This window comes from Pollicipes pollicipes, unplaced genomic scaffold, assembly GCF_011947565.3.
Source record: "Pollicipes pollicipes isolate AB1234 unplaced genomic scaffold, Ppol_2.1 Scaffold_2218;HRSCAF=2597_pilon_pilon_pilon, whole genome shotgun sequence".
In the NCBI taxonomy this organism is placed as follows: domain Eukaryota; kingdom Metazoa; phylum Arthropoda; class Thecostraca; order Pollicipedomorpha; family Pollicipedidae; genus Pollicipes; species Pollicipes pollicipes.
In genome coordinates this window covers 1-17,885 of record NW_023596073.1, presented here as the reverse complement: position 1 = coordinate 17,885, position 17,885 = coordinate 1, and the positions used below count along the sequence as shown (strand labels likewise).

Here is a 17,885-nt window from a genome sequence, read left to right as displayed (position 1 = left end):
TTAACTAAATCTTTAAAATGCTATATTGATTAGAACTGTTTGGTACTAGAGACGGGAAGTTCGTCGTTGACGCTGCCTCATGCATACCAGATATCTATGACAAGAGCACAGCCCCAGCATCACTTCAGCATCAGCATTTGCAGTTTTCATCGGGTGGCGGGACCAAACGGTGAAAGCGTTTTGAATGTCTAGAATTGGGTACGAAAATGTTCCTTACAAAAATGGCAAAAGAAATATTGGGGTCATCTTCACTGACTTTTCCTAAAAAAATCTGACGATGACCAGAGCTTTCAAGTGTCGGGTTTTCCCAAGATAGCGAATGCTTTGTTGATAACGCCGTTTAACCACAAACTCCTGGTATACTGAAGGTTGCTTATCTCCTTCATGGAAACTCTGAACTCATAGCACCGAAGCAGCAGGAGTTGAAGGTCTTCCTTAAGAAAGGTCTTGAACAATGAATTGCAATCAAGCAATGCGGCCGTAATTGCAATTAAGTTGTTTAAGCAAGTACTTGTACAGTTTACGACACGCATTTGTCATGCTACTTCATAGAATGTTCACTACGGTGACCGTGCAGTCACCAACCTTTACCCCCATTTCCTTCCAATTATGACATGTCTAATGGGAAGATCGACAGCTTACTATTATTTTTTACATCGGTTCATCCTGGCAGAGTACACGATTTTTTGTGACAGCCTTTCGTTTGTGCATGTAAAGTCACGCCAGACTGCATTTAACCGTCTTTTTGCGGGTCGGGCCGCCACCGATGAAAGAAACGCGTTTATTTTCGCTGATCGTAGCGATTGAATTTACTATGTTTCTTTGAATTTCACTCCATTCTGAGATTTTTTTACATTTTTCGCCGATTCTTTTTAAATACAGCTTCCCATCGACTTCGAATTGGATTTGATTCCTCAGCATCAAAGCCATCTTGGAATCGACCAAATATTAAACGCAATTGTTAATTTTGACACAGAGAACACAAATCAATGTGGCCAAAATCCTGGTAAAAGTCAGGATTTGGGGATAGGTTATGTTAATTTCACCGGCACAGCTTCCCCCAACAGATTTTAGCAAGCGGCCCCCTCACTGGTTTCCATCAGTTGCTCGGGCCGTGGAGCCGGGCCGGGCCGAGGCAAGCTTGGCCGGGCCAGCAGGTCCGCGGGTCGTCCTGGAATGCGTCCGGGCGGGCGGTGCCGGGCGGCCGGGCGGCGTTATTGATTGCGGGCCGGCGGCCGGCGCGGCCGGCGCCCCCTGCAGCGGTGGAGCGGGCCGTGCCGGGCAGGGCCGAGGCCGCCGCCGCCACCGGCCCGGGGCGGGACCACCGAGCGCCTCGGCCGCCGGCCAAGACGAACGCCGCATGGCGGGCCAGGCCAGTGACACGACGCCGCCGGTCCAGCGACGCGACACCGGCCGAGCAGCGTTCACGTCCGGTCACCATCGATCCCGGGCCGCAGGCGCTGACGGTGACCATCCGAAGCACGCGCCTCGCCGCCTCCACCAGCTGCCTGTTAATGAGGCGTGGGGTGAAGGTCCGTCCGTCGCCGCCCCGCCGGCCGGACCAGGTCGGGCGGCCGGCGGGCGGGGCATGGTGGAGGGGGGGGGGGCGCACTGCGGGCATCGTCGGTCGGGGGCGCGCCGCGGCGGTTGGAGGCGGGCGCACCGGTGCCGACGGCCGGCAGTGCTGAGTCGGAGGTGGCCCGGAGCGGCATGACAGGCGAGACGGCAACATGAAGGCACTCTTCTCAAAGCTGCTGTGAGTGGGCGTGGCCGGCTCAAAGTCCGCTGGGGCGGTGTAGAGAATGTGTCGATTCCTTGTCCGCGGGGGGCAGTGTGACTTTCCCATCAGGGTAGAGGGCAGCTCTGTGCTGTTCATCGAGACGGATTTGGGCTCTGAACGACGTCCACCAGGGCTGAGGGCGGTTCTGTGTTGTCTGTCAGCAGAGTGATGGCGTGTCAGCAGAGACCGATACAGAGTGTGGCTCTGTGCTGTCCACCAGGACAGAGTGTGACTTTGCTTGCGGATGAACGCAGTGTGCCTATGTGCCCGCCGCGGACGGGGTGTGGAGCTGGAGATTCTCAGCATTTTGGGATTTAAATCCCTGGGTAGGTGAACTGGCAGAGGGGTAAATTGTTTGGATTACCATTTTTCCCTTAATTATTTACACCAGACGAGGATATGAGTCCGAACCATAATTCCGTCCATGACGCTAATACCTCGTCTCAATCTTTACGTAAAACTTTGAGTGGACTTGGTTTCGGGTTGAAGCGAATACATTTGGAAATATTCGAATCCTTGTATGGAAACCTCTAACTAATATAATGGGATAAAAACGAGTACAGGTGACTAAGTCTGTTGCAGCACCAGCATTTACGTGTTCCATTTAATTCCCCGAAGAACATGTGAGCATGCATATTATTGGATATGTCTAATCATGTCTTTAAAAAGAGTTTTGACGGCTTGTTGACTTCTGAAATTTGAATCCTGATTTTCGGTGTTGGAATCCTGGTTCTTAAGATCCAACGTTTTACGGAACTCCAATCTATTCTAGTCCATTTTCATCCTGCGAATCTTAATCCTCAGTCACAGCAGGAGGTGGCTCTGTCTTGTCGTTACAGTGCTGCCCTGTATTTTCCTTCAGGACAGAGTTTAGCTTTTTGTCGTCCGAAGCAGGGTGTGGCTCTTTGTCATCCATCAGTACAGAGCGCGTGCTCGTGTCTCGTAACGGAGTGTGACTGTTGATTGTTTATGAGAACAGAGTATGGCTCCATGTACTGTACATCAGGAGAGAGTCTGCCTCCCCATCCGCCGGGGCAGGACGTAGAGCTCAGGATAGCTCAGAGCACGTAGCTCTTGAGTGATGCCCTGCGTCCGTCGGGATACTTTTCCGGTGCTGTGTGCCCGGACAAAGTATGGCTCTGTGTCTGCTGGAATACATATGTCTCTGCTGTTCACTGTGCGAGGAAGTACGGCCTCTGTCCACCGATGGTGGAATGTAGTCTTTGTGTACATCGGTGGTGGGAGTTAAGAGCTGCGGGTCACGTGACTGTCACGTCACTGGGTCGTATCTGGTCTTCGGCAATGGAATGCGGTGGCGACTGGAAGAAGCACGGAGCTGCGCTGTCTCTGCGAAATGGTTCGGATGGCCTCGGGCTCTGAAAAGTGAATGAGCAGGTCCATTACCTGGGGTACGTTTACGGAGAGGAAATTGGTTGATATCGGACATGATACGAACAAGTCAGTTGCTTATTACTTATGAGCACTGCAATACGATACCCTTTTACACAACACGTCTCCATCCGCGAGCTCTGATTGTTTTTGTCGTCTCATTTCACTTGTGCAATGGCTCGGCAGTGTCCATGAAAGTACATTCCTGGCGCAGAATCGGTGGGGAGGGGGGGGGGGGAGGGGTCGATAGCATCGAATGGCTGTGACCTATAAGGCGGTCGTAGTGATAGTATCGGACGTATCGTGCTTGTACCGGCCGTGTTGTGTGCCAGCGAACAGACGTCAGGTGCTCAAAACATCACGATTGTTCCAAAAATCGGCTGGCAGCGGTATTGGCAGAACAAAAGTACTGGAAAACGTACTAAATGCCGTGTGAAAACGAACAAATGCAGACTATTCACGTCACAGTTCATACCGGACGAATAATTACCTTATTCGCTGACTATACTGCACACCAACATCAGGAAATGAATGGCTTTATAAGGCTGTGAACTTATCACGAACTTCCATTACCCAGTCCGCTGGTTTCCAGAAAACTGGCATATAGAGTATAACACACTGCTCAGAACCACTCAAAACTCTCCTAACCATGAACCGTCGCATACCAGCTACAGCGGACGAACTGGAGAGACTTTGCCTGAAAGAGGATATCGTTTATTTTAAATTTATGAGACCTACTCTTCATCTGGGCGCACCATATTGATGGTACTGATGCTAAGGACGCACTCCTGTAAGTTTCGACACCAATGTGCACCGGAAAATAGTCGCATTAAGTATAGTTATCACGATGAAAACAGAATAGGCAACAGCTGAAACCGACATGGCATGTATCCGATGTGACATATTTGTGACAACGTGTCATATGACCATGCCGCACTATCGAGAATTGTCTGTAGCATGTTCACTGTCCGTTTCACAAGCCACTTTTAAGGAAGAGTGATTTGCGCAAAGCACTGAATAGTAGGAAGGGTGCGTCAAAACTGACGCCGTCAAAATCAAAGCATTGTGACGTCACCAAACGGCCGTCGATCCGAGCGTCAGACGAAAGCTGGCCCGCCCTACAGCAAAGCTATGCGGCACAGCATAACACCTCTCCGTCGGAGGTTTCAGCCCGGTTTAGCCAGCTCATCTGCGCGTCCACCAAGACTGCGGTGAGGTACAAAAGGCTCATGATCATGAGAACGAAGAAAACACTGAGTTCTACCTCTAGCCTACTTACCGCGTATATGTTCTTGGTAAGGACATGTCGAAGTCTACCGAAACACGAACTAGTGTTACTAAACGTACCTTCCAGTGACTGATGGCTTCACCTTGTCCATGGGCCTTCGTAAAGTACTGGAACTACCTTCGTAAATTGTGTGGACCTGTCGCACCCCAGCATTACGGCGTTCTTTTGTCCATGACCCATCACCTGGCTGGCTCGCGAAGCTGCCGAGCCGGGCAGGTCATACGCCACATGTGCTGCAGTTGATGTAGTTTCGCTGACTATACTTTTACCTGTTTTTTCATATGGGCGAATAAAGAAGTGGTGGCTTTGAGACCGGAGTTTTTAAAGTTAAGTTTGTTGTAAAGGCCCCTAGTCTTTTACCGCAGTGAGACTGATACCAGTAAAAGGGACTGGGAAGTTACCGGTCGGCTGTTGCTGGCGAATTCTCGTGGGTGGTGTCTGGAACGCTAACTCACATAGTCTGTCACGCTGGGAGCCAGGTGTCCAACACTTAACAAACTGAGCTACGGAGACAACGATTACGATTGAATTTGGCTGATTGAACAGCCGATGTGCTTGTTTCACTTTTCGTCATTTATCGACGCGTGCAACTGCTGAGGTGACTATTGCTTCAAACGCTTGTGGAAACCGGGCCAGTGGAAGTTTGGCGCGACGGAGGTAGTGTACGTAACGTCTCCGTTTTACAGGCCGAACCCCACTGGGCCAAACGACAACATGGTCCACGCACCAATGAACAACGCCACTGGAATGCAGAGGTCTATGCCCAGGGTGAGTACACCAACCCTCCTTTGGATGAAAATCGGTGCCAGCAAACGTCTGGGTTCTTTGTGATACTTAAGTATGCTGACTGCTACGTGGATCATTTGGATGTGGGCCGCAGCCGTACCAACGCGGCCACATCCTCAAGCTTTTAGGCCAGATGCTTTCGTCGTGGGGTTCCGAGGGCTTCTCTGACCTGAAGTCTGCCAGTTGTTAGGAACCAAAGCAGACACACCGCTTCGTGAGAAGATGGCGACGCTGCAGCATGATGTGTCTCGCAGTGTAGAGCATGGGTGGATTTTCCGTGTTGTAAGCTATACCATAGTGCCATTGGACCAAGCGCGATTGGTTGAAATGCATCACTACCTGTAGTATCCCAGCAATAGGCCACGTGGTGCGGCAAGAATATGACCGGTGGTGGACAAACCGTGTTAACAGAACTTCTTCATGTGTAAATTTCTTGCAGCGAACATTGCAAACGTTAATGAGCAGCCAATATTGCAAGCATTGAATTGGGAAGCATAATTGCTAAGCGTTATCATATTACTACGTAGGTTAAGATACGTACGTACGTGCGCATCGGATGTGGTACTCAGGTGTAATCAAAAGACTGTCGTCGATTGCCACAAGACGTAATCGCTGCCTTTCCATGACGTTCGTACATGTGCAAGTTATTTAGGATTACAGCACGGTAATAGGTGGGTCCGGAGTCTACAAACCAGGTCATGTTTGCAGTGAACCTTATGGTCACCAATTATGTTAGGAGTTAGGAGTAATGTGCAAGGGTTCCGACAAACTCGCGATCGGTTCTCCTCAAAAAGATAGCGTAACCAAGTTACGTATATGCTGTCACGATATTCTTACCCTGCATTTATGCATGCTCTTCATTGAGGGACCTGATTTACGGCGATTGCGGTCTTTGCTGGATGAGGCCAAACAGGTTGAGGAGTGACACATATACGAGTCGTTTGATGTTTCATCGGAATTTTGAATAAGACAGCGTACCTTTTTTATTATGGGATTACTTTTGCCAGAGATCAAAACCAACGTCAATATCAGGCACGATCACATTGGACGTCGGGAAAATATAACCAAATTGCGTATGCATTTCTCAGAATCTTGTCAGCAGTTCAAGAAAGCAATTCTTTCATGCAGTGATGATTTGTGATAAAATAAACTACTGTCACACATGATCTGACGTGGCCATAACATATCACATAGCTAGGAGCTATTTAAATGAACTTTCGAAGCGGCGTAGGTAGCTATTCTTGACTATTGGATTACACCAAATTTGTAAAGCAAATGTATATTATATATATTATATGTATGCATATCTATATATATATCTATAAGCTGACTATTATGGCTTCTGGTCCAACCCTTTACGCATATCCGACGCTGAAAATATGTCTTGAACCCGAGATATGTGGAAAGTATTCTTCGTTTACCGGATAATCACTTTCTGTATGCATATCTTAACGCCACATATGGCCTGCAATATCGCACGTGATTGATTTATGCCGACATAAATTGCTAAGCCGTAGGCGAAATGTCTATAACAGCACGGAGACCTCCAGATATGAACATTAATATCGCGTTACAATGTCAGCCCTATATTTGGTCTGTAGTTCACGGCGTAATCAATAATGATACAATACACCAGTTGATGTGTGGTTGCGCAAGTACAGCTTGAGATGAGCCTGAAAACAGTTTTTTTCTGACGTGAATGCCTAACTTTCACCGCATTTTAGCAAGCCGTGACAAGGGCAGCAAAGCAAGCTATTGATCTGCCGCAAAATAGCACGAGGTCAGGGTAACCTGAACCTGTGGCAACAGCTTCATGCGACGTACTAAACCCGTTAGCACCATGGAATGGTTGTACAACGAGATAAATGCGATAAGGCGAATAACACAACTGATTCGGCGACTAGAATGGCACTCACAGCGTCAATTGAGTTAATGATGATGTGTGGTGAGTTAGTACAGCACGAGTCAGCACAGCACGGGTTACTACAGCTTCGTCAGACTAATTCTCTTTAACGTGTTATGGTGCTCTTTTAGTGGTATTGCGAAATTCAAGCTGCTGATATCCATATTGTGGAATTTGCTGGCAAAGAACAGGTGTCCTCATTTTCCTCCCAGCTGGTTTTAGAGGGCAGTGTTCGTCATAATGCATTAATATATGCTCCGACCACGCAGTGACGACATCAGCGTTGTAAAAACACGTTGCACACTAAATTATGATGATATCATAAAAATAATTGTGGCTCAGACTTGTACGGACACAGAATACAAGCATTCCTCTCTCAACACGCGCCCGGGCAGCCGGTTGACTCCACTTTGCTCCGGCGTGGGTCAGTCTGAACCCCCGCTGAGATCTCAAAAAGCAAGAGAGCTAGAAACGCCAAATTTACATGGTGGATTGTCCTCTATGTAAACTCACTGATTCTAAATGTGAAATTCCGAGGCCATTACCTTTCGGTTGAATAAAGCCAAACAAAGTAAAACTTCAGATTAGTGTCCAAAGCGCTACCAGACGTCCTCATACACCAACCTGACACCTAGATACCTGTTCTAAGCAAAAGATGACTGGTGTTAATTTACGGTTAGACATTGTTTGGCTTTTAGAAGGTTATAGTGACCAAAATCCTAGAAGATTGTTTGGATCTTTGCATTTAAATAAACATGAAGAATTACGCAAATAGGTAAAGTCCTAAAAACCAAATGTTAACTTGGATCATTTCAGGTCAGTGACCTATTCTAACTTTAAACAAGTTCATGGAGGACGTCAGCTGTAGTCCCTGTTCTTGCTAAATTCGACATGAGCACCAGAGACTACCCCACACAGTAAGCTTTGGAGTAAAAAGCCAGGTTGGTTTTGACCTCTGTTTGACTCTCGAATCTGACCCTACGTCAGCAGAATTTGTTGCCATCGTAAATTAAATTAGTTAATTGCCTAAGAAACAACCTCCTTAGAAACTGCATTCGTTGACAGCCTTGCTCGAAATTGCCTTCACTCGCACCTCACATATTCTGATGCAGCTGTATATCATGTCTGCAATGTCAGGGCGCAGTCGCAGACTGAAACCTGATTGGTTAAATCACGGGTGCAACCAGACTGGTGAGCAACAACACTTTCGGCGGTAACGACAGTGGTGCGTGCCAACACTCGGACGTAACTCAAACCGACATTTGGGTGATATTTTGTATAGCCTTAATGACGCTTGCACTCGAGCTTGACAACACGAGTAGCTAGAAGTGTCAACAACGTTACAAAGTTTGAGTGTTCCGAGAACAACACATATTGCGCCTATTTCAAGATGCGTGCTGGCTGCCATCCAGGTATACAGTCTATGAAGATATTTGCGCGTGATTTAACGAATAGGTCATTTATCTGCCCCATACGAATGCATTCATTGCTGCTAATTACCTGAGCGACATCGCCTGAAAAGATCAATGACACCTATGCTCTTACATGCCATTACATTCTCACTCAGCATTGGTTAAGCGCTAACTGATGCAAGATCATCAATGAAGCCTGAAGTCTATCTGGTGCCTTCTAACAGCATAAAAAACTCCTTCTCGCAAGTCCTATTTCACGTGCTTTATGACGCGATCTGACAGCAATAAACAACTCCTTCTCGCAAGTCCTATTTCACGTGCTTTATGACGCGATCTGATCAGCTCGATCGTGACGAGCATGTAGGGGAGCCGCACGGCAGCCGCGCTGGCCACAGCGGCGGCTGAGTGACGCCAGCTGTGAGCCATGGCAACCGGGCGGGGGTCGGAGAGCTCCGGAGCTGGCGAGGCGCGCTGCAGCCGACCGCGGCCGCCTATCGACCCGGCCGCGGCGGCGGCCGGCGGCGCGCCGCCCCCATCTCTGGCGGCGGCGGCCCGCGGGGCGCCGGCGGCTCCGGAGGGCGCCGCAGCGTCCCGGCGGAGTCGTCAGCGCGCCGCCGGAGCCGCCGCCGCCGTCGCCACCGGCACCGGCGCCGGGCGCTGTTCAGCGCACGGCGTATTGATCAGGTGGGGGCGCGGCCGTGCTCCGGATCAGGGCTCCGGCGGGCCGCCTGTTGTCGCACATCACCGGGACAACGGCTGGCTCCGCGCCGTGACCGCCGCTCCGTCCTCAGGCGGCACGTGCATGTCCCCAGCCGCCTGGCCTCCGGACGGAGCGCGGCGCGACCGGCGGCGCGGCCGGTCCCGCTCCTGGACGCCCCGGGTTGGCGCCCCTCACATCGCTGGACCGTGACCCACGTCGATGTTAGACGTAGGCAGCCACTGCAGCTTGGTGTTCCTCTCTGTCGCCATTCCCTTTAGAAGATGCCTGTGCTCCGAGACGTCTTGTCCATCCCAGGGTAAACCTGTGGTCGTAGTCGCTGCATGGTTGTTTGCACCTCGCACACGCACTGGATGTTTCCACGGCGCTGCTGAGAAGGGTTGCTGCGTGCCATTACTTGGAAGTGAAGGATGTTCCTATGCATTCCGTTTGCAGGAGAAAGGTTCTCAGCCGAATTGCTTCGTCGAACCGGGCCCAGTGTTCAACTGCTGGAGACGTTAAGTATATAGGTGTGAGAGCGCCATTACTGGAAAGCTGGTCGATCTCCATGAGTGCGGCGGTTGGCGGAAGTCTCCTCAGGTCCCGCGAAGCCGAGTCCTCTCACACCGAGCTATTCCCTAACGACGTCGTACCACGAACGGAGAGCGGCGTGGAGCACGCCCGTCCTGCCACCTCACGGGGGCAAAGTGGCGAGTTTACTGCCCGCACACAGCGGGCCTGCCGGAGACCCCGCTGCCTTCCCCGCCACTGACGCCACGCTCCGTCCTTTCAGTTCGGCCTGGCGGGCGCGGGCGGCGCATTCGGGCCGGGCCAGGCCGGGCCGGGCGGCCAGTTCAGCCCGCGGCTGCCCAGCCCCGTGCCGCCGGCGCAGGGGCCGTTCTCGGGCGGCGCGCCGCGGCCGCCGCTACACGGGCCGCAGCCGTCGGCGTTCGCGCCGGTCACGCCCGCAACTGGGCGGCCCGGCGCGCGCCGGGCCGGCCTCGCCGCGGCCCCCGCTGGCCGCCGGCCACGGGCCGGCTGCGGCGCCGCCGGGCTTGCAAGGCTTCCCGGCCGGCACGCAGGCTCTGCCGGCGGCCGGCAGCCGCGGCTATCAGGAGGCCGGGGTCAACCCGCCGATGGCCGGCCAGGCCGGGTATCCGGGCTCGGCGGCCGGCTACCCAGCGGCGCCCGCCGCGCAGGGCTACCCACCATCTGCCAGCCAGGGTTACCCGAACGCCAGCCAGGGGTACCCATCCACCAGTCAGGGCTACCCGGCCACCAGTCAGGGCTACCCAACTGTCGGCCAGGGTTACCCGGCCGCCAGCCAGGGCTACCCTGCTGCGTCAGGCCGCCTTCAACCCGCCGACCTCCAGCCTCCCCACTGCCTCTCAGGGGAACGTGCACGCCACACAGGCGTTCCCGGCCACCTCTCAGGGGTACTCGGCCACCTCGCAGGGCTATCCCGCCGCCTCGCAGGGCTACCCCACCGCCTCGCAAGGCTACCCCACTGCCTCTCAAGACCACCAGGCCAGCTCGCAGAGCTACCCTCCAAACCAGCAGGGCCACCCGATGGCCGCCGCGGACGGGTTCGCTGCGGCATCTCAGCCCTTCTCCGGTCCGACTGCCGCGTACCCTGGCGCGGCTCAGGGGTACCCGTACCCCGAGCCGTCTCAGGGCTACCCGGGGCAGACGCCACACGCTGGCTCTGCGTTCGGACCCGGCGCGCCTCTCAACGGACCCACGCACCACCAGCTCGGCAACAGCGGACAGCAGCTCCAGAGGCAGCAGCTGTCGCACGCTCAGCAAAACGAGAATATGCTTAACCGAAATGTTCAGGTGAGGTTTGACGTCCAGCGGAGGGCGTTGGGGACAACAGAGGCGTTCGGGACAGCGGAGGGCGTTCAGGACGTTCGGGACGTTCGAGACAGCAGAGGGCGTTCAGGACATTAGAGGGCGCTCGGGACAGCCATTTGGGACAGCGGAGAGCGTTTGGGACGTTCGAGACAGCAGAGAACGTTCAGGACAGCGGAGAGCGTTCGGGACAGCCGTTTGAGACAGCGGAGAGCGTCTGGAACGGCGTAAGGCGTTCGAGACAGCGGAGAGTGTTCGGGACAGCGGGGGCGCTCGGATCAGCTGAGAGCGTTTGGGACAGCGGAGGGCTTTTGGGACAGTGTGGGCGTGCGATGGCTTGTTCATTGGCGCTACATTTGGTCTGATCCGCATCAAATCACGGTGGTAAGGCCGCCTCTCAACCGGCATTCAACGGCAGTGGCCTTCGTTGATTGCTTAACGTGCGATCGGGGGTCACGCCATCCGGATTGACAATGATAATCTGTTTACAATTGTTTCGGAATGACCCATGGGCGACTTAAACGCCACTTTCTTGCTGTCATTCTGTCTTGTACTAGTGTCCTTGTTGCGTCGTGCTATTCTGCTAACCGCTTCTTTCCTGTCAAGCGTCAGTAAAAATTAAAACGTTGCCCATGGTTATTTTGCAATTTTGCAAGTGCCCATACACACAAATAGTTGCAGGGGAAATTTCACAACCATGCGGCAAAGTCTCAAAACGTATGGCGGCAGCTGCAATAGGATTTTCATTTTCCATTCTGCTCAGCTTTAGCCAGGTGATTTGCTTAAACATCAACTGTTCCGCTGATGACCTATGCACTTACTTCGATGGATCATTGCTGCATCGCTTGTGTCAAGAAGTATCTGATGTTATCACGTAATTTGGGAACTGCAACTTTGTATCGTTCCTATGTCTGTAGAGTTCGTAGTGTCACTTATTCCGCTTTGTCATGAAGTTCACTATAAATGTGCTATTCATAGCTATATGTAACATGCTATACATACGGATACGTAAGATAAGTTTTCGTTGGTTGTTTAGGGCATTAGCGAGGAGCATTATTCACATTGATAAGACAGTAGTATTGGCCTTATTCCTCGGAGAAACCAGGAGAATAGAGATGTAGTTAGGTTGATATTTTGGCAACATGCCTTTATCGAAACAATAGCAGAAGTCAATCAACAACAACATCTTCTGCTATTGTTTTGATACAGGAATGTCGCCGAAATATCAACCTAACCATATCTCCATTCTTGTTGTTTTTCCGCCGAAAAAGGCTAATACTACTGTCTTAATTTTTTAAAAAAGTTTTCGTTGGTATCAAACTCAGGGCAATAGACGCGCTGCAATGACTTTTTCTCACGGCTTTCGAACCTGGGCCAGCAAGAAAAGACTTAAACCTTGCTAGAAATATAGCTCTACGCATGCTGCTACTTAGGATTGAACCAGAACCATCTTTTGGAAAACACCCCAGCTCAAAATTCCGTTCGCACCACATGAACCATCTCAGAATCTCCATCTACTGCGTCGTACCAAGCACCATTTCATGTTTCACCTCGAACTTTCACACTCCCTTATTTCGTCGTTAAATGACATCTATTGAGGCCCGATATTGCGCGGCGGCGGAGGTGGCCGCCGAATGGCTGGCTAGGGATCGGGTCGGCGCGCGCCGAATCAGCCCGGACTTACGTCGCGGTAATTCGTCCTCCGGTCCGGGAGCCGCGATATTAACCGCCATAAATCGGCAGCCGACGGGACGGTGCTCTCTTGAGATCGGCGGCCGACGGGACCGTGCTCTCTTGAGATCGGCGGCCGACGGGACCGTGTTCTCTTGAGATCGGCGGCCGACGGGACCGTGCTCTCTTGAGATCGGCGGCCGACGGGATCGTGCTCTCTTGAGATCGGCGGCCGACGGGACCGTGGTCTGTTGAGATCGGCGGCCGACGGGACGGTGCTCTCTTGAGATCGGCGGCCGATGGGACCGTGCTCTCTTGAGATCGGCGGCCGACGGGACCGTGGTCTCTTGAGATCGGCGGCCGACGGGACCGTGGTCTCTTGAGATCGGCGGCCGACGGGACGGTGCTCTCTTGAGATCGGCGGCCGATGGGACCGTGCTCTCTTGAGATCGGCGGCGCTCGGAGCCAGCTCGAGAGCAGATGGTTGCGGTCCGGGAGGTCTCGCACATATCTCTGCGATTGTGGAGTACAGCCCTGGTCTCTGCGACTGCACGCTGCCGCTCTCTGGTTGCGTGCCTCTGGTTGGTGACATCCTCCAGTCGCACACATGCAGTAGAAGCTACTCTCTGGTTGGCACCGGCCTCCCTGTGTACACATGCAGTAGGAGCTGCTCTCTGGTTGGCACCAGCCTCCAGGCGCACACATGCAGTAGGAGCTGCTCTCGGGTTGACGCCAGCCTCCAGGCGCACACATGCAGTAGAAGCTACTCTCTGGTTGACGCCAGCCTCCAGGCGTACACAAGCAGTAGAAGCTACTCTCTGGTTGACGCCAGCCTCCTGGCGCACACATGCAGTTGCAGCCACTCTCTGGTTGGCGCCAGCCTCCAGGCGCACGCATGCAGTAGGAGCTGCTCTCGGGTTGGCGTCAGCATCCAGGTGCATGCATGCAGTAGGAGCTACTTTCTGGTTGGCCCCAGCCTCCAGGTGCATACATGCAGTAAGAGCTGCCCTCTGGTGGGCGCCAGCCTCCAGGTGCATACACGCAGTAGGAGCTGCTCTGGGATTACGAAACTGCGGTCGGAGGTGGCAAGCATAACGCTGAGCACAAAGCCGACATAAGGGCGTGCGACAGCGACCAGAGTCGACCTACAGGCACGCGACAGCGACCAGAGCCGGCCTATTGAAACATAGCAACAGTCGGAGTGGAGTGCGACACATGCCTGTGGTCGGAGCTGGTCCCTGGACATTAAGCTGCCATCGGAGTCGGCCTATTGAAACATAGCAGCAGTCGGAGTGGAGTGCGACACATGCCTGTGGTCGGAGCTGGTCCCTGGATATTAAGCTGCCATCGGATCCGGCCTATTGAAACATAGCAACAGTCGGAATGGAGTGCGACACATGCCTGTGGTCGGAGCTGGTCCCTGGATATTAAGCTGCCATCGGATCCGGCCTATTGAAACATAGCAGCAGTCGGAGTGGAGTGCGACACGTGCCTGTGGTCGGAGCTGGTCCCTGGATATTAAGCTGCCATCGGATCCGGCCTATTGAAACATAGCAGCAGTCGGAGTGGAGTGCGACACATGCCTGTGGTCGGAGCTGGTCCCTGGACATTAAGCTGCCATCGGAGTCGGCCTCTCGGGACATGGTGGCTGTCGGAGACGGTATCTGGGCAATGACTTGTCAGCGCCTTGTGCATGGGATCATAAAACGGTCGGAAGTCCGGTGGCGTGATATTTAATCATGAGCTAGCCTCGGACCTCATGGCTGTCGTAGGAACGGGCTTCTTGACACATGATAGCCTAGTGGTCTACCGACGTCAGGCGAAGACTTGTAGTGCCTATTCAGAGGATGTGCAGATCTCTGTTCACGCCAGGGGCAGACGCATTTGCTAAGGTGGCGCAAGCATTGGAATTGATGATGGCGATCGTTATCTGCAATACTGATGCTGACAGTGTGGATTCATAACGGCAGAAATTGGGTTTTAGTATTCCAGGATATTTTGGCAAGCACCAAAAACATCCAGAAGTCATTGTGTTAAAAGGAGCACATGGCGAAAACAATATATGATAATGAATATGTAACAACAAACGGAGCAACATAGCAGTAACAAGCCGTTTCCCATCTCTGCAAACACACGATGCACTAGCGGTGGAGAATTACCCTATTTATTCGTACGTCGTCCACACGCCGCCCTAATGCCGCATGCGCAGCCCAGCACCAAGGGCTGGTCGAGTCGCCGATGGTTACACCGCAAAACATGCTTTGTGAAATATCTTATTTTGATTATATTTATTATCTTATTTATGATACCATCTAACCCACAATTTGACAGGCATAATTTTGTTCGAGGTAATCAGAGAATCGGTAGACTGGGTGAAACATTGTGGTCTAGTTCTTTCTGATTATGCTCTGTGGTGTTCACTGAGATAGGCAGGAGCTTCTGTGACATACCTGTTTTTGTCTGTCAGATTTTATCTCTGCTTCATTTCATATATCATTGGTCCCTGGTCGCAGCGCTGGGCCTTTATTTAGTGTAAAAATTCGAATCGTCACTCGTTGCAGGCAGGCAAAGGCGTAGCGATGCAGCAACGATCCGCGCTACACACAGCCTGGTCTCCTTACAGATCTGTGCGCGACGATTTGTTTTCCTTTTTGTTTAAGAAACGTCGAAAACGATTTGTTCATGTCGATTTGATTCAAAACTAACATAAAAACGGGCATGATAAGCACAAAACCTGCCCGCGAGCACCAGCGATCAGGCCGTTGGTAAACAAAACGTATGGTGGTGAGAGTTTTCTCCGCCATTTTGGAATATGACTGACGCCATTTTGGGATATGACTGACGCCAGTAGAAATTAACGTTTGTAAGTGACAAGGCGAACGGCGTACGCAGTTAAGCGATCTTACTGAGCACACATATTGGGCAAATCAAAGCGAATGAAGAATATGGCTTTCTGAGTGGTGAGATAGGAGTCCGACGGCGTTTCTCCAGTGCAGTAGGTACTTCAAGTGACAATGTTGACTAATTAAAAAGATTGAAAAAACTGGCGTATCGACCAGGGGCGTAGTTTCACAAAATGAGCTGGTGAGGGGGGAAATGAACAGTGAAACATTACCTAACCCACCCCAAAGCATGCCAACAAAGGAGTTTCTCCTTAGAAGTGACTCTCTGATCTGAAGCCTCCCATCCCAACTTGATAGGACACTACATCCTTGTTATGACCCAAATCAGTCGTATCTGATCTATGAGTGGAAAGTTCAGAAAACGTGGCATGCTCCCAGCCATGTGCAAAATTAAAGACTGTTATTCCGTAATGTTCTTCATGAATCTTCCCACCTCGTGATTCCAGTGGCAGCTGTCGACACTATGAACGTGGCAATGTACAAGATTAAAGAGTGTTGTTCCGTGATGTTCTTCATGAATCTTCCCACTTGTGATCCCAGTGACAGGTGTTGATACTCTGAACGTGGCAATGTACAAGATTAAAGACTGCTGTTCTGTGATGTTCCTCATGAATCTTCCCCCCCCCCCCCCTCGTGATCCCAGTGACAGCTGTTGATTCTCTGAACGTAGCAATGTACAATATTAAAGACTGTTGTTCCGTGATGTTCTTCATGAATTTTCCCCCCTCGTGATCCCAGTGACCGCTGTTGACACTCTGAACGTGGCAATGTGCACAAAGCAAGGTGTAACGCCATGCAGAGCATTTTCATAAAGCTTTGATTCAATAGGTAACGACTGCCAAAATTGTGATCATGTAAAGAACCAACAAGGTCATGCGTAGCCCAGATCAAAACGCACGCAGCTCTGTACTGGAATTCCTTGCTGAGCATGGGATGACGACGGACAATATGCTGACCAGATACCTTGTGTGTGTGCGTTTACGCGTGCGTGTGTTGTGTTTAGCGGGACAAGGTTTTCATATTCCACTCAGCCGAACTGCAACCACAATTATCCAGTTAAGATAAATGCAAACACTGCAGTGATAATTCACGGAGTAGTAAAGAAAATGATGGACGCCCAGTGTAGCCAGCCAGCCAGACCGGAAATAAAGGACTGAAACGTGTTTTGGACAAACTGTGGAAACTAGTTTCTCCAGAGCGATCCAAGTAATCTTCCGTGATTAATTCGCCTCTGCATCAAAGCACTGCCTGAGCCAGCCAGCCACCACGGTGAGACAACCACCCGCCGCCTCACCTTTCCGCTGGCTTTCAAGCGTGACGACGGGGGTCCGGTCGGGTCCGGCAGCAGCCGCGTGGGACCGCAGTTTTGCCGCCCAGCTAGCCGCAGCAGCTGCAGCTGGGCCCCTACCCCAGCGGTGGCCCAGGGCGTGGCCGATGCGGCGCACAGCATGGGGGTGCACCGTACACGGCCGGCCCCCAGGCGGCGACCATGGCGGGCCAAGCACTGCCGACCTACCCGCCAGTCACCATGGCGCCGGGCATGCTGACGCAGGCGCCGCAGCACATGATGAACAGCGCCGGCCGGCCGCCGGCCAGCAGCGCCAGTCAGGGCCCGTCCATCAGCGGCATGCTGGCCGACTTCAGCCGCGCGCTCGGTCAGTACTGCTCACTCTGTGTACTGTGCCCAGTCAGCACAGCCCGCCACGTCCGCCGCACCCGGTCAGTGTCTGCCGTGCTCGGTGAGAACGGCCCGCCCGATTTGCCACACGCGGTCCGTGCAGCCCGTTCCGTCCGTTGCACGCGGTCAGTACAGCCCGCCCTGTCTGCCTTACGCGGTCGGTGAGGCCCGCTCCGTCTGACGCATTCGGTCAGTAAAGCCCGCTCTGTCTGTCGTACGCGGTCATTACAGCCTGTTCTGTCTGTCGTACGCGGTCAGTGAGGCCCGCTCTGTCCGTCGTACGCGGTCAGTGAGGCCCGCTCTGTCCGCCGCATCCGCCCAGTACAGGTCGCCATGTTTGCCACACTCGGTCAGTACAAGCGGCTTAATGTTCCGAACTCTAGCGTGGGTTCTGTAAGAGCTAATATGGGCTTCTGTCCCCGTAATGGACACCAAATGACCGCTGGTGTTTGCACGCTCTACGACCGAATAACCGCTATTCCGCTACTGAAAATGTTTCTAGGTGTCTATCGGTGTCGGATACACTG

General features: G+C 52.5%; 1 protein-coding gene across 1 annotated transcript in view; it reads left to right on the top strand.

Moving 5' to 3' along the window:
- The window catches only part of LOC119096866 (proline-rich protein 36), a gene marked incomplete at its 3' end in the record, with an annotated part of 41,722 nt that extends 24,387 nt beyond the window's left edge, over positions 1 to 17,335 (top strand). Inside the window, exons 4-7 of the mRNA XM_037219839.1 lie at positions 5,144 to 5,225; positions 10,049 to 10,080; positions 10,563 to 11,091; positions 17,161 to 17,335. Of these exons, the coding sequence (XP_037075734.1) occupies positions 5,144 to 5,225; positions 10,049 to 10,080; positions 10,563 to 11,091; positions 17,161 to 17,335 (818 nt within the window). The remainder of the gene's footprint in view (positions 1 to 5,143; positions 5,226 to 10,048; positions 10,081 to 10,562; positions 11,092 to 17,160) is intronic.
- Between the last annotated feature and the right edge of the window lie 550 nt (positions 17,336 to 17,885).